The sequence below is a fragment of the Callorhinus ursinus genome, unplaced genomic scaffold (assembly GCF_003265705.2).
Source record: "Callorhinus ursinus isolate GAN/ISIS: 27379988/994484 unplaced genomic scaffold, GSC_fseal_2.0 scaffold21, whole genome shotgun sequence".
In the NCBI taxonomy this organism is placed as follows: Eukaryota; Metazoa; Chordata; class Mammalia; order Carnivora; family Otariidae; genus Callorhinus; species Callorhinus ursinus.
In genome coordinates, this window is record NW_027397083.1 from 2086481 (window position 1) to 2104305 (window position 17825).

Sequence of the window (17825 nt, forward strand, 5' to 3'; positions counted from 1 at the left end):
GTAATAAAGCATTTATCACCACCCCCCAGTGTTGTTAGGACACTTTATAGCTGTAGCATATCTGTGAGAGAAATATTGTTTCCTGTCCACTTCACAGTTGGTTTATCTGTGTCTGTTATTCCAACCTGACGAATGGCCATGCGGATTCTCACTCTCCCTGTTAAAGCTAAGCTTTGCTTTCTCGGGAAGAAAGGAATCTTAATAAATACATAAAAAACCATGAAATGTATTTTCCACTGATTTAGGCATTTCTTCCCTTGCACAGTAAAGTTCTATAATTTGTATTTTTCTTCCTACGAATCTTGAACATTCCTTGTTAGGCTTATTTATAGCTATTTTATCAATTTGAGTCAACGAACGTAAGTTTTTCCATTATAATTCATAGATAATTATTATTGACTTTTTTATACTTATCTTCACTACTTTGTTGAACTGTGTAATTTTTTCTAAAAAAGTTATCTTATTGGTTGACTATTGTACAATTTTGCCTGCAAATAGTGACAGTATGTTCTTATCTCTGTTTTCTAGAATTTTTACACTGTCTTTCTTTTTTTATGGTTTAGTACTTCAGATGTGCTCTCCAGTATAACGTTAAATAGTACAAATGGTGAGAATATATAGTTTCTGGTTATAGTGTGAATGTTTCCAGTGCTTACCCTGCACACATATATTCTCTGGAAGTTTCAGGAAGATTTTTTTTATTGAGTTAAATGGTTCCTTTTTGTTTCCAGTTTGGGAAGTTTTTCTCTGTTTCTTTTCCTTTTCTTTTTTGAGAGCCACGTTTTATCAAATTCTTTAAAGAATTTTATTAAAATAATTATAATGTATTTTCTTTTAATATGTAAATGTGGTGAGTAATTTTATAGGTTTTCAAATGGTGACCCAATTCTTAGTTCTGATTTTCTCTTTAAAACATTTAAGCCATATTGCTCTTAAGAACTTCACTATATTTGATTTGCTAGCATTTAATTTAGTCTCTTTTTATATCGATGTTCCCAAATTGGACCTGTAGTTTCTTTTCTTGTGTGTTATGTTATGCTTTTAAATTATTTAAAGTTGTATGCATTATCTATTTTCTGCTTTTCTCACTCTAGAAGATCAACACAATCAATGGCTGATGGAAACTATACAAGAATCACAGAGTTTATTTTCATAGGCTCAAGGTATCATCCTCAGATGCAAGTCTTCTTTTTCTTGCTCTTTCTACTTTTTTACCTTGTTACCATGACAGGAAACTTGGGTATGATTATTCTCATCCAGATGGATTCCCGCCTTCACACTCCCATGTACTTTTTTCTCAGTCACCTGTCCTTTGTGGACATCTGCTTTTCGTCAGTAGTGGGTCCCAAGATGCTCAGTGACTTCTTTGCTGAAAGGAAGGCCATCTCCTTCTTGGGCTGTGCTTTGCAGCAATGGTTCTTTGGGTTCTTTGTGGCCATTGAGTGTCTTCTGCTGGCGTCCATGGCCTGTGACTGCTGTGTGGCCATCTGTAGCCCATTATTGTATTCCGTTACCATGTCGCAGAGCCTTTGCATACAGCCGGTGGTTGGACCCTATACTGTTGGGTTCCTGAGCACCATGACTCATACAACAGCTGCCTTCCGGCTTACCTTTTGCCGCTCCAACATTATCGATCATTTCTTCTGTGACATGTCCCCCCTTCTTTCTCTGGTATGTGCTGACACCCGGATCAATAAATTGTTGGTTTTTATTGTGGCTGGAGCCGTCCTGGTTGTCAGTAGCCTGACCCTTATAATCTCTTATTTTTACATCCTACTGCCATCCTGAGGATCCGCTCTGCAGATGGGAGGCGCAAGGCCCTTTCCACCTGCTCCTCCCATCTCACGACGGTGTCCATCTTATACGGGACTCTCTTCTTTATCTATGTAAGGCCAGGTGCATTTTTTTTCTCTGGACGTCAATGAAGTGCTGTCAGTGTTCCGCACCGCGGTGATCCCCACGTTGAATCCTCTCATCTACAGCTTGAGAAATAAAGAAGTGAAAGCTGCCATGCGCAGAACGATCGTCAGGAGGAAGTTCTGCATCAGAAGCTAAATTCCGGTCTGGAATACAAAATAAATAAAACGAAAAGCTTCTAGACATGGTTCGTCTACCTGGTCGTCATCTGAAGATGCTAAGCAATGTGCAGAATTTGGAGTATGGTATCCTCGCCAACTATTTTTTTAAAGCTCCATTTCAATCATGTGCGTGCGGATGATAAAAAGCCCGTCACCCAGAGTCAGAGCAGTTCTGCTTCCTCAAATAATTTCATTATTGGGTATAGGATAAAAATCTAATAAGTGTTGGGTCATCTGGCTACTGGCACTAGTTGGACCAATATACGTGTGCTGACCAGGTGAGATTCATTGCAATGACATATATGACCCCCATTCCTAAATACAGAATCGAAAATAGCCAACAGAGCAGCTCACTTAGGTACAAATGATTTTTTTTTAACTAAAGGAACTCCTCATATCATATTCGTCTAAATATCTTTTATGTGTATTTTCTTTATTCTTGCCTCTAAGAATACCATGTCACAATCACTGCAGAAAAAAGCAAATATAGACAAGCAAAAGGTGAACAATATGACGATACAAAACTCATATTCTTATTCTTCCACCAAGTGACAAGTGACGAGATATGCCTCTCTACATATTTGACTCTGAAGTTATTCCAACTATTACTTTAATATTTGATATTTAGTTTTTCTTATTTCTTTCAGACAAATAAATCAGCATTGCTTATTATAGAAGTTAGAAATAAAATGCTAATGGGTGAATGAGAGAACAAGAAAATTCTAAAAAATCAGAGGCAATAGGCGTTGAGAAGTCAGAGGTAAACTAAAATGCAGAAAATGTATATACTATTTTCATGTTAGTCATTTTAGTTGTTACAGATTAGAAAAAAAAGAAATACAATAGAATGAAGTTTAAAATGTATTTTAACACCTTTCTGTCCCTCATACAACAGTTGAACAATTCAAGAGGAATTATACATCAGAAAAGAGAAAATGAGTTTTGAAAAGTGTTTTTTGGTGCAAGCTTGTGTCTGCAGACATTTGAGTCCTGATCACTGAGTGTGATCTAAAAATAGAAAATTTATCTCTAGATTGTAGAAAGATATTGGGGGGGGGAAGCAGAGTGAAACATGCCTCAGGAACGATACAGGGAGGACTAAAGTATAAATGTATCTCAAGTCTGTGCCCTAAAAAAATTTCATGATGGAGTTCCTGGATAAACAAATCCTTTCTTTGGCAGTATTGATGGAATGAGGGTGTCCCAGCGATTCCTTCTTGGGATCATGAACCTGCTTTGAATATTGCAGTTATTTTAAGCATAGCACTTTGCAAGCACTGGCATAGAGTGGTTTGAGTTCAGAGGGAGTGAGCAGGTTGTGGAGGGAACTGAATACCAAGACAGTGAAGTGGTATATAGGGTAGGCATGATCATGGTTTCAATGAGGCAACTGTCTCAGACAGCAGGAATGAGTCATGGGCTAGGAAACTAGAGAGACAGAATTAGTGCCGATGGGATGCTCTGAAAAGGATTCAGATTTTAGCTCAGAAATGTCTTCCATTTAATTTACATCACTTATTTATTTTTGAAATAATTAGATGAAGGCTGGGATCAACATTTAGATGTGTGTGTTTGCAGTTAGTGGTGAAATAAGTGACTTCTTTTTCTCTCGCTGAAAGGAAAATTATCAGTGTTTTAGGCTGTGCCTTTATAGCACAGATCCTGCACTGAAGGAAGGTTCTTGCACATTCTCTTGTTTTGTGTGTGTGTGTGTGTGTGTGTGTGTGTGTGTGTTTATTGTTGTTGTTTTTTCCCCTCCCATTGAGTTTTCAGCAGTAGATTCTCCAATTTCTAAGTTTAATGCTACAGGGTACAAATACGAATCTGATCTGTTTTCTCTATGATTTTGGACTAGGAAAGTTATGCACCCCAAACCTTTTTCACCTGAGTTATGGGGATCCAGGTAGCTCTGTTCACCCTGGGGTCCAGAGAGTGTTTTGTGAGCCCCATGTGCCCTCTGGCATGAGTGATGGGACATGTAACACGTCTGAAGCCATTTGGGAGAAGGAAAGCCAAGTAACAGTAAGGGCAGGGAATTCATTCACCGTCATTCAGGGCCACTCTGTGTCTCAGCACAAATCGATCCAAATCACAACCAGCAGGTCCCTCCCATAATACCTGACTCTTGCAGCCTTGGGGGGCTGTGGTGTTGGACAAATAATTTGGGTCACGGCGTCTTTAGACTTTGTTCATCTCATAATGTTGGGAGACACCACCAGACAAGATACACCACATTTTATGTCTCACTCAAATAATGAAAGTTTTATAAATGATTTAAGAAAAAGTTTCCAGTCAAGAAAAGGGATGCAGAATTGATTTTAAGCCTCAGTGCCTCTAAAATATCTCTTGGTAAAGAACCCGACCTTCAGAACGGAGGGTGATATCAGGTGTTCTTCAGGTGCTTAAAAAGTCCCTGAAATCCACTGGGATCATCTGTGTAGACACTGTACTTTTGCCAAGGCTCTTGATAACTTATGGGTAGCTCATCTAAAGAATGAATCATTAGAACTCATATAGATGGATGTGAACCATTATCTGAACTCAGGGTGGTGGCTCAGGAACTGCAATCTCCTTGAATTTCACTTGAGCAATTCCAAGGCCAAGTATAATGGCGCTGAAGGCAAATCTCATGATGCTGTTGGAGAGCACACTCCTCTGTAACCTAACAAGAGTTCCCAGTGCATGTGACGAGAAGCTTTGTGCCCTCCAAGAGATTCCACAAACCATTTTCTCCATGGTTTGTACCACTTCTTTTCAATGATGAAGCAAAAATAATTTTTTAATTGAGGTATTTCAGTTTACTTAGGTTATCATATAATTTAATGTATAAATTGAATCAAAAAGTCTTTGAACTAATAAGAATATAAAATATATGCTTAAAGTTAAAATTTTTTTGTTGTTGTTGCCTAGGAAAAACAATAAAAACACATTTTGGGGGGCTTTAATTATTGTAGAGTATTTGGAAAGTGAAACAAAAGAAGATAAAATCTTAAAAAACACATGTTTTTGTAATATGATTTTGCCTACACAGATAATCTATGTGAAATCTTTGGCTTATATTCTTCCGGTAATTTTCTCTGTGTGTGTGTGTAATTTTACAAAATTTCATATTAAATATTATTTTAGCCAGTTTTAAACTAAATCACAAATCAAATATTTTTAAATAAACTATTTTCTATTAAATATTCTTCTCAAGAGGATTTTTAATTGCCAAAAGAATTCATAAAATTAACAATGACAATGAGTGATGATTCCTAATTTGTAGGCATTATCAAGTTCTGAGGATATAGCAGTGAATAAGACAGGCAAAGACCCCCCATGGAGCATATATTTGAGGGAGAGAGGCTTGTAAGTAAAGGTAAATCAGCTGGGCATCAGTACTAGTACTACAAATAATAGTATAATGGGATGGAGTAGATGTCAGGATGCACCATGCAGCTAATAAGTCGTGGGGATGGGGCTTCAACTCAGATCCCAGGCAGCAAAACTTATGCTTTTTAGCTATTATGCTAACACCATCACCTTAATAAGATCACCTAGGAAAAAGAATAGCTAAGAAAAGAAACCAATAGGTTCCATTTGTAGCTATAGCAAAAACTATTAAAGAAGTATCCCATCTTTCATTCTCCCCTTCTTTAATAGATGTCCCATTTTTAGCTGGGCACATTGAAACTACAATAAAAGACTGCAGTTTTCAATCTCCTTTGTAGGTGAGTGTTGACCTGTGACCAAGTCCCGGACAGATGAGTGGAAACTTTGTAAGGTGCTTCTACGACGTCTCCTTAGAATTTCAGGAAGTGCCTTTCTTCTCACCTGTATCCTTCCTATTACCTGGAATGCAGATTTAATGGCTGGACCTTGAGCACTCATCTGGCACCATGAGGAAGCATTTAGGTTTTTGATACTCTATATCAGCCATTATCAGCCCTATATTGACTACCTCCAGATTTGTTTTATGATAGAGAAAATTAATTTCTTTAAATAATTTTTTAAAGTTACTGTTATTTTGAGTTTCCTAACTTATATAACCAATCCTAATTCAAACTGATGTAAATCCCTCTTTTGAAGGCAGAGGATAGGAGCAGAACACCCACACTACACCTTGGTTGACTATTGGCTTGACTTTTAAGCTTTAAGTGAATTAAAGGAGAATAAACTTAGGAGAAGATAATTAAAAAAGCATGTAGTTGAGAAGAGCTTTCTGTTCATTTTCCCTCTCCCCATTTGACACCCTTTGAGAGAAACAAATGCCTGTATACCTTGTTCTATCGCACCTCACTTTCCTGTGCTTCGCGGATACTTGCTTTTTACGAATTGAAGGTTTGGGGCAACCCCGAAGTGAGCAAGTCTATCAGCAATATTTTTCCAACAGCATTTGCTCGCTTTGAGTCTGCCTCTCACATTTTGGTCACTCTTGAAAATTTTAAACTTTTGCACTATCATTACATTTGCTCTAATGATCTGTGATTAGCTATCTTGATGTTACTACTGTAATTGTTTGGGGCACCACGAACCACGTCCATATACGATGGTGAAACTTGTCGTAGATGGGGGTGTTTTGAACGGGCTGGTGCCCCCGTCTCTCTCCCTTTAAGCCTCCCTATTTTCTGAGACATCATACTGAAATTAGACCAGTTAATGAGCCTGCAATGACCTCTCAGTGGTCAAGTGAAGAGTCAATGGATGTGGCCAACTTCACTGTTGTCTTACTTTAAGAAATTGACTGTTCTTACTTTAAGAACAGTCACCCAATGTTCAGCAGCCACTCTGATCAGTCAGCAGCCATCAACATGGAAGCAAGACCCTCCACCAGCAAAAAGATTACAACTTGCTGAAAGCTCAGATGATGGTTAGCATTTTTTTTTTAGCAATAACGTATTTTTAATTAAGGCATGTACCTTGTTCTTTTAGACATAATGCTATTGTACATAATAAACTACAGTATCATGTAACTATAACTTTTATATACACTGGGAAACCAAAAAAAATTCATTTGACTTGCTTAATGTAATATTCATTTTATTGCAGTGCTCTGGAACCGAACCACAGTATCTTGAAGGTATGCTTGCACTATGTGCTAGGGCCAGTACCTGCCCTCCCTCATCCCACTCCCCATACCCCCACCCTCCCTACCCTTCCCCACCCCGGATCTGGCAGCTGTGTCCAGGGTGTTGGGATTCTCTGACTGAGATCCTCTCCTGGAGTAAGTGCTTACCTCTGAGGTTTTGGAAAGGCAGAGTCTCATGATTTACAGCCCCTACCAGGTGTGGGATGGACATGTTACTTACACTGAAAGAGTGATTCTCCTGCCAAAGAAGGGAAAAGGGACATCTGGTCCATTCCAGATGGACACATTCGAAATGGAACTTTGAGGAAAGAGAGAGAGGTTTAAGGAAGATGTTTGGAGAGAGAAAGAGATGCTGTTTTCACATTCTTATCCCCTACCAAAGTGAAAGACAACCAAGGGAAAAAAAACCCCCTATTTTTAAATATGCTTAGATTCGCATGTGTGAATGATATATTGAGGGAGAGGAAGAGAGAGAGAATTTAGATGGGAATGGTCTAGTTATATTCACATTTCACGAGTGACACTGCATAGTGCAGAATTCAAAATAAGAAGCTGTATCCAATAATACAGAAAATTTAAACAAAAAATTTCTTACTATACCCATCTATGCAATGGAGATAACATTATGTAGGGCACTTTATTATCATAAAATCAAGAAAGATATTACAAATAAGTTCTCAGAAGATTGTGACTGCTATTTCTAATATGATTATTATTGCTTGTCTAATAAAAATTTTGTATGATCATCTTTATGGATGTTAAGAAGGCATAAGACATCATCTGCTCTTGATCAAATTTTATAAAATTTTAGCAGCCTAGACAAAGAGAAATGCTTCCTTATTACATGTCCTGTGGAAATACTCCTTGATCACCAGAGTCTAGCACAATATCTGACACAGAAGTGATTTGACAGAATTTTGAAAGGAATGTGATGAAGCATCATTAACTTCTAAGGCTGATATTAGTCTTTCTCCCACTTTATGTTAATAAAGATTCCCTCAAAATGGCCTTATATCCTCGATTCTTAAAAGGCTAGTTTTACATATTTAGTTTTATTTTAGAATAAGAGGGTCAAGGTTTGTTTCACAGTATGTGCTTTCAGTACTATGACAGGTACAATTTCACATCAGTCATGAAATATCTTTTATTATCCTCCTCATTTTTAAAAGTCACCTATTAACATGGTCTCAGTGAATGCAGGATACGTTCAAATAAAAGGAAAGCAGGTTTCCTTAGTGAAATAGCATTGTCCGAATTCCTCCTTAAGGTGTAGCTAAACTTAGCCACTAGATGGCAGCATCAGTTTATAAATCACAATAATTTTGTCCACTATGGTTTCCTTTAATAATTGAAATTATGAGAGGCTTGGAAAAAGCTTTCAAAAGTCTAAAAATTAATTTTGAAGGGCCATGAAATCACAGATACATTTTGTGTGTTTGGGCCTATGACCATAAGTTCCCCCATTATGCTTGGTTTTGCTGTCTGAGGTTTTAGTTCCTTGGAGTCAGTTGCGTCTGGAAGTAGATGATCCTCCTCCCGATGTATTGTCCGGTCAATGATAACCTAGCGGTATGTTGCAATGCCTGTGTCATTCACCTCATTTCATCTCATCACGTAGACATTTTATTTATTTATTTATTTTATTTATTTATTTTTTTTAAAGATTTATTTATTTATTTATTTGAAAGAGAGAGAATGAGAGAGAGAGAGCACGAGAGGGGGGAGGGTCAGAGGGAGAAGCAGACTCCCCGCCGAGCAGGGAGCCCGATGTGGGACTCGATCCCGGGACTCCAGGATCATGACCCGAGCCGAAGGCAGTCGCCTAACCGACTGAGCCACCCAGGCGCCCCATGTAGACATTTTATTATCTCACATCACCTCAAGAAAACGAATGAGGACGGTACAATAAGATATTTTGAGAGAGAGACCACATTCACATAACTTTTTTTTTTTTTACGGTATATTGATTTGTTTTATTTTATTATTATTTATTGTCATTAATCTCTTACTGTTCCTAACTTATAAATTAAGATCTATTCTAGGTATGTATGGATGGGAAAAAACAGGGTTTAGAGAGGGTTCAGTACCACCCACAGTTTCAGGCATCCACTGAGGGTCTTGGAATGCATCTCGGGTGGATAAAGGGGGACTACAGTACTTTACACTGGATCCCTCATCACATTCTCTCTTTTTCTTTTCTTTTTTTTCTGCCTCTCATCAAATTCTTTAATGTTCATTGCACATAAAAATTTAACATCTCTGATCTAGTCTCACGTTCTTATCTTTCAAATTTTGAGAGTAAGGTATTAAGGGGGAAAGATGTCCTATGAAGCATAAAAAAGTTATGGCACACCTGTTCTAGAACACATAGCTCAGAGATTGTACTCCGTCATCGAACATTCTTACAACTCCTTACATCATCATAACAATAAATAAAAAGGCTTTGTAACATTAGCTGCAAAGTACTTTTCCTGGTCCTTTGCAACTTTGAAAATAAATAAAAATGTGTGGGTTTTTTTTTTTTTCATTTTTATTATGACTTCCATCCTTAAATATTGAGCATAGATTAGAATACTTGGCAAACATGTATTTTTGAAGTTTAATGGTTTTCCATATTTGTATTTTAATCTAATGATTCAGGAATTTAAAAATATCTTAAAGAAAAATCCCCTTCCTCTTCACGGGATAATGCTTACGTAATAATAATAGCTGTGACTGTAAAATGCTATTGTCAGTTGAGCTGTTGAAACCCTCTTTAAGAGCAGGTGATAGCATCCGACTCTTGATTTCAGCTCAGGTCATGACCGCAGGGTTGTGGGATCGAGCCCCCTGTAGGTCTTCATGCTGGGCGTGGAGCCTGCTTGGGATTCTCTCTCTCCCTCCTCCTTCCCCCCCCACCCTGCACTTTCTCTCTCTCTCAAAAAAAAAAAAAAAAAACAAACCCAAAAAAGAATTAAAACAAAAAAGAACAGGTGATGTAAAATTCTTAAATAAAAGGTAATGTTTTAGGCTTTGTATAGGTAATTTTATTTTAAGGCAACTCGGTAAGGTGGAAATCATTCTTATTCAAGAGATCATGAAAAGTGAAGGTCATGGAAGTGGAGTGACTTGCCTGAAGCTACACAGAAAGACATGGCAGACTAAGATGCCAAATTAAGTCGGCCTGGTTCTCAAGCTCTCCCTTTGTTGAACAGCCACTTTGACTTTATTAGGAAAATCTGCAGCTTAATGATGGCACTTATATTCAGTTATCCATTCTTATCACTTCGTCTAACACTTGCTTATACAGAGGGTCTATTATTCAGTATGTTTGGTATTTGATGCCCTACTTCATTTTTGGAATTTTTCTTGATATATTTAGTAGTGAGATGTTTTACATAAATGCAGAAATATTTTTTAAATTCAAATGTAAATTTGAAAAAATCCTTATGCTGATAATTTCTCAATGGAAAATTTCTATTTGAATTGTCAACTGGAGTAACAGTTCAATTCATGATTTCTGTTCCCTGACATTCCTTATCCAATGATACTTACCAAAAAAAATCAACTTGCTTATTTTATTTTTTTGGCCATTAATGTACTTCCCTTTATAAGTACATAAGAAAGGAAACTGAATTACTTTGATGATCCGTTTTTGGTCCTCTCTGCATCCTTCACCCCATGTTACAGAATCTTGCAAAGAGTGGACATCTGTCAGGGATGGTATTCAAAATATAGCAGGTGGGACAACGGTACGGATCTATCAAAAAGAACCCTGGTTGAAACAGGGTCCTGCAGCCATGAGCCATCCTCCCATTATCTTTCCAGTGGCTAGACTGCAGGGAAGTCTGGATTTAGAGTAGAGGGTGGGGGGCTCAGGGTGGTGGGCATGTGAAGGGCTGAGAGAGACAGCTATTTTTCCCAAGACTATGAATGTATTTTGCTACTTAACAGCTGGTCCAGCCATAACAGTGCACCCTGGACACTCCAGTGTCTGTGGCATTGACTGCATTGTGGTCTCTCTCCTTTATGGTCTTGTAGTAAACGTGACAGGAAACTACCATAAGAAAAGGTAGCACCAATAAATTCCATATGGGAGGTCATTACAGGTTTTGAAATTTAGAGGGAGAGATTGCTTTAGATTGCAGATGTCAGAAGGAAGGCTTATGTTTCAGCTAAAAATTGCATCAGTTTGAAAGATTTTTCAAGATTGATCTGATATTATTATAACAAAAATGCATAAAATATTTTTTAATTAATTTATACTATTGTCAACCAAAAATGTGCAAAACTTTTGCAGCATAGGGTGAATGATCTGTGGTAAAGCTTAATATAGTTTATTTATACTTTTCTTTCCTTTGCTCATTTTTCCTTGCCTAGTATTAGTCATTTAGGTTAAGAAGAAACTAACTTTTAAGGGCACACAAATATACATTAACAATAAACTTAATTATTTGCCTTTTCTTTGACAAATGGGTTTGCCTTGTGAATTTGAAATTTCAACTTTAATCAACAGTGCTCTATCAATAGAGCTAAAAATAAACTATCTGAAAGTTAGGTTTTTATGACCTCGGAAGTAATTTCATTGACATATAACATCATTGTACTAATTTTAGGTGTACAACATAATAATTTGCTATATGTGTGTATTGAAGAACGGTTTCCACAAGTTTTGTTAACATCTATCACCAGAGGTACAATTTGTTTTTGTAATGAGAACTTTTAAGAACTCCTTTCTTAGCAACTTTCAAATATACATACAGTATTACTGATGGTAGTTGCTATGCTGTACACTACATCCCCGAGATTTACTTATCTTAGAACTCATTTCACTCACCTTTCCAACCCCTGCCTCTGGCAATTTGCCAAACCACCGATCACTTCTCTGTATATATTGAGTTTTTGTTTTGTTTTGTTTTCTAGATTCTGCATATAAATGAAATCGCACAGTATTTGTCTTTCTTTGACTTATTTCAGGAAATAAATTTTAAACATTTTTTATGTTTATTATGATTTTTTTCTATTTTTATTCTTAGTTTTTAGACAGGGGAGAGAGAAGAGGGTAGGGGCAGAGGGAGAGGGAGGGAATCTTAAGCAGGCTCCATATGCAGCATGCAGCCTGACTCAGGGCTTGAGTTTTCAACCCTGAGATCATGACCTGAGCTGAAATCAAGTCAGTTGCTTAACTAACTGAGTCACTCAGGTCCCCCTTTCAGGAAGTAAATTTTAATAGAAATCTTAGAAATATCTATTTTTAAGATTCAAAACAGATTTACATAAAGGAATTAAAAATAACTATGTGATAAGCAACATAGGGAGAACTAAAATGTTAATTTCTGCTTAAAAATTTGTCCCCAAAAAGAAAATATAAATATGCTTACAGAACAAGTATTAACCAGTACTTCAAGGAAAAGAGCTTTAACCAACCATCAGGAGGACAGTAAACAGGGCCAAAGTCACTCCCCAAAACCTGACTAATGACAAATGCTTGTTGTAGACACTTTACCTAAGAAAACCCACATATAAAAACCTTTAGCAATATTGAACATATGAACTCACACTGTCATACAATAAAATGGATTATTATCCAGAAAACTCATCATCAACAATAGCCAAATTGTGGAAAGAGTCCAAATATCCATCGATTGATGAAGGATCAAGAAGGTGGAATATTATTCAGCCATCAAAAAGAATGGAATCTTTCCATTTGCAAGAACTTGGATGGAGCTAGAGAGTATCATGCTATCTGAAATAAAGTCAGTCAGAGAAAGACAAATACCATATGATTTCACTCATATGTGGAATTTAGGAAACAAAACAGATGAACATAGGGAAAAAGAAGAGAGAGAGGCAAACCATAAAACAGACTCTTGATGACAAAGAACACATTGAGGGTTGATGAAGGAGATGTGGATGAGTGACGGGCAGTTGGATGAGCACTGGGTGTTATATGTAGGTGTTGAATCACTAAGTTCTGTACCAGAAATCAATATTACACTGATCGTTAACTAACTGGAATTTAAATAAAAACTTAAAACTAAAAAGAAAGAAAGAAAGAAAAGGGCACTATCAAAACAATTTTCAGGGGAAAAACGAAATTATCTTTCATATGTAGAGTCAACAGAAAGTTATTATCAAAAACTAAGGTCTCTTGGAAAAACTTGCTTTAAAGAATATAGCAGCATGCTAAGAAATCAAAAACTCAACAAACAAAACCTCCTAGAGTAGGGAAGTCGTGTTGCTGCTGAAGGGCTTACACTTTCCCTCTCTCAGGCTGGAACCTGTATTGACTCTGTTTTGTCAGGCTGGTGCTATTTGTGTTGCAGATGAAACAGAACTCTAAAACGTTTCGTTTTATTGGCTTTTATTGCTTTCTTTGCAATAAGAAATGTATTTCCCTTGCCATATGCTAACAGGTCAAATATAATGTCTTGCTATAGAGCTTAGTGATCATTAATATATCCTCAGAAATTCTCTTCCAACACTTGCTTACAAGGGTTAAACTCTTTGCATGTTTTGGGCAAAGTCGCAGGAAGATTAATTTATTTGGCTACATGTGGTAAATGCTATCTTTGAGAAGAGTTCATTTTCCATATTCTTTGCCCTTTCGCCCAAGATATGAAGGTAATAGAGAGACAGAGACAGGGAGAGCTAAGGTCCTCCCGTGGCCCACCCTCTCCACACTACTTCAATTTACCAGGGATTCCACAGAGGTTCCTGGTTTAGCCTGGAAATAGAAGGGAGAGACTATATCCAGTTAAAAACAAATATAAAATGATCGGAAAACAGATCTCATCAGGCTTACTTAGGATATGAAGCAAAACTTTGATTTCACTTTCCCTTAGTGGTTCATTACCAAGATATGGTAGACACTGGGGACAGAGGATCTTCCATAGCAACCACAAAAAAAAAGATGATGCAACTAAGTTCAGGGAATTTTTATCGAATTGATGAAGACTCTGAATCTATTTTACAGTGAGTATTCCACATTTTCTTCTTGGAAGAAAAGAAATAGTAAAACCAAATGACTACTGAAAATTCTGACCTATTGTGCATGAGAAGGCAACCATATTAAGGGGAGGGATGAAAGCTAACAAACTGCGCTCATTCTTACTTTAGTTCTTCATGCCATCTTTAAAGAAGAGAGAGCCTATTAGAATGTAAACTGAGAACTTCTAAATTGTTTTTCTGTTCTTTCTACCTGATTTTCAACAAGTTCAAGAGAACACAAATTATTTTAAGTTGAATTAAAATAAATTATATATTTGGCTCATGGCCAGGACTGGCACAACCCTCCTCTTTGTTGAATGACTGAGCAAAATCTAAGAAGAGATAATTTATGTAGAGATAAGTTTAGGTCTTGCAACTGGATCAAAATATACTCACATAAGTATAAAATGGGACAGATGCTTTAGCAGTAAAGGGAAAAAGATTGCGCTGAATTCAACTCACATCCCTGTCTACACCACCTGGGTGATTCCTTGCTAAGGGAGGATTATTATCATAAGTTGTGTTGATATTATGCTAGTGCTCTGAACACAAGAGCTGGTTGTGTTCCCCCGCTCTGTGTGGTTTGATCTTTATGGAGCACTACATTCTCCTCTAAGCACCAAATGCAGCAGAGAAGCTGAGAAATTAAAATGTGCATGGAAGGCTTAGGTAGGTTTAAAAACCAAGGTTGACAAGGCATTGTTCAGGAGCTTTGGGCAGTTGCTGAGTGGAAGACAGAGACAGTGTTTGATGGACCCTGGAAGAGCTCCTAGACTCTTGAAGAGGCCTGAGTAAGAGCTGAGTGTGTTGGGTGTACCATCCGCCTGGCCATCTGATCTTTCTCTTTAATGGCCTGAAGCAAAGGATCTAAGGTAAAGCTGCATTATTGGCAGCAGAAGAGACCTTGCTAAAGTCGAATAATACATTTCAGATTAGAAAACTGGAGGAAAAGTATCTAGCATAAGTATGACGTTGCACTCCAATAGTCCTGGGCTAATGAAACTTTTTAAAAGTAAAATATAGGGGCGCCTGGGTGGCTCAGTTGGTTAAGTGTCTGACTCTTGATTTCAGCTCAGGTCATGGTCTCAGGGTCGTGTGATCAAGCCCTACATCAGGCTCTGCCCTCAGTGGGGAGTCTGCTTGAGATTCTCTCTCTCCCTCTGCCCCTCCCCCTGCTCTTTCTCTTCTAAATAAGTAAATAAATCTTTAAAAAGTAAGTGGTAGTGTTAGGAGCACTTATACATCTTCCTCTGAGAGAGTAAGAAGCAGAGTTTTAGTTACCTTGAACACATGAAGCAACTCAGGTTCAAAGAGATCAGCAGACCTAACCAAGGGCACCCTGAGGGGGTGACAAGGGAGAGATGGAAGGTGTACAGGTGGGATAATTTAGGCTCTTTTCCAGATTTCTTCCTTGTTGTTTCCATAAAGGTGATACTCAGGGGCACCAGTCTATTATCCCATGGACTTCTCACTAGTGGCTGTTGGCTGTAACCTCAACATGAGGCCATTAGGCAGCCAAACATGCATCATCCTGTACTCATAGTGGAGTGGACTTTGCATCTCTTTGTGAGGAACAGAATTGTGAACACACAATTTCTGCAGTGTGACAAAGAGCACAGTCTGTTTGGGCATACGCATGTGCAAATCACATCTCTGCCATTCATCACATCATGAATGTGGATTGAGCTTCAGTTTTCCTCCTATGTAAAAGGAAATAACGATATTTACCTTGCAGGCTTATTCAATGAAGCATGTAAGGCAAAAATACTAGCGATTATTGTGCACTTATCAGGGTGCTCAATGAGACTCTGCTAAATGCTTTGCATGCATTATCTCGTTGTACCTTCACAACAATTTACAAGGTAGGTGTTACTATCATCACTCCTGTTTCACAATGAAGACTTTCCCAGGGTCAGAGGAGGTGGACTCCAGAGTTGGAGACCATGCAGGTGGTTATAATCACAAAGTGCACAGCGTACATCCTAAAAATGAGTGGCTGCTCATTTCTTCCACAGCTTGCCTCACTTCCACCCTCCTGCGTGTGTGTTCACCTGTTCACCTGGTGAACTTAAGCAAAGTTCTGAAGTGAGCATTATTAGACATCTGTTCTGGAACCATCTCTGCGATCAGTTAGCCATGGGACCTTGAGGAAGCTGCTTCTCTTTTCTAGATTTTTGTTTTCTCCTTTCCGTATTTATGGATTTCTGTGGAGTCTTAAAATATGATAGCTTCAGATCTGATCTTTTGCACTGGTCCCTATCTCACTTGTTTCCTTGGCCACAACATGCAACAAAGTTGTATCACTCCTGATGCTCTCCCAGTTACTGGTATATTTTTTTCTGTGTCCCGTTTTTGAAGATATGTTAACCAAATATGTGTGACTCCTCTGTTCTTCTCCTAGTGGAAACCAGAACAGTCAATGGCCATTGAAAACTACACGAAGGTCACCTAATTCATTTGCACAGGTTTGAATTACAACCCCCATTTGCAGGTCTTCCTTTTCCTGCTCTTCTTGAGTTTCTACCTCATCAATCTAACTGGAAACTTGGGTATGATTATTCTGATTTGGGTTGATTCCCGCCTTCACACACCCATGTACTTTTTCCTAAGCCACTTGTCCTTTGTGGACATCTGCTTCTCCTGTTGTGAGCCCCAAGATGCTCACTGACTTCTTTGTAAAGAAGAAGGTCATCTCTTTCTTGGGCTGTGCTTTGCAACAGTGGTTTCTTGGGGTTCTCTGTGGCAGCAGAGTGTTTTCTCCTGGCATCCATGGCCTATGACTGCTATGTGGCCATCTGCAACCCATTACTGTATTCCGTTGCCATGTCTCAGAGACTCTGTATCCAGCTGGTGGTTGGTCCCTACATCATCGGGTTCATGAACACCATGACCCACACAACAAATGCATTTCATCTTCCTTTTTGCGGCCTCAATGTCATTAATCATTTCTTCTGTGATACGTCCCCCCTGCTTTCCCTTGTATGTGCTGACAGCAGGCTTACTAAGTTGGTAGGTTTTGTCGTGGCTGGAGCTGTGGGAGTCCTCAGTGGTCTGACTATTGTGGTCTCCTACATTTACATCCTCGTTGCCATCATGAAGATCCACTCTGCCGAGGGGAGTCGCAAAGGCTTTTTTATCTGTTCTTCTCACCTACGGCTGTCTCCGTCCTCCATCTGTTCTTTATTTATGTATGGCCTAGTGCAAGTTTCTCGCTGGATCTCAATGAAGTGGTGTCGGTGTTTTACACAGCCGTGAGCCCCCTCCTGAACCTGCTTATCCTCCTTGAGGAACAAGGAGGTCAAAGATGCCATCCACAGGACTGTTACTAGGAGGAAGTTTTGTAGGGCCTAAATTCTTACGTAGAAAGGAAATTGGGGGAGAAATCTAAAAAAAAAGACTAACTGTGTGGATTCCTAAGATTCCAGGCCATTTGCAAGTGTGGGGGGCTGGTTTGCACCCCTTAATCTATTCATCTCTCCACTTACTCCTTCATTTAGTCAGTCAATGTGTATTCATTCAGCCTTGTATGTGATCTTTTATCTGTAATATACCAATATTATAGTTCACATCTACAGTCCACTGAATTTTGCTTCTCTCAGACACCTCACAGTCCAATTATTTAAAAAAAAAAAGGGCTTTATTGGGGCACCTGGGTGGCTCAGTTGGTTAAGCGTCTGCCTTTGGCTCAGGTGATCTCAGGGTTCTGGGAT

At 38.3% G+C, this 17825-nt stretch overlaps 1 protein-coding gene and 1 pseudogene across 1 annotated transcript; both read left to right on the top strand.

Annotated features, from left to right (window-relative positions):
- Window positions 1-1110: 1110 nt before the first annotated feature.
- On the top strand, window positions 1111-2055 carry LOC112829658 (olfactory receptor 5G9-like). The gene is given in 3 exon segments (XM_025879357.2): window positions 1111-1771; window positions 1774-1901; window positions 1903-2055. Coding segments are annotated over 3 exon segments (942 nt in total).
- A 14479-nt stretch (window positions 2056-16534) lies between these two features.
- On the top strand, window positions 16535-17466 carry LOC112829647 (olfactory receptor 5G9-like; annotated as a pseudogene).
- Window positions 17467-17825: the final 359 nt, after the last annotated feature.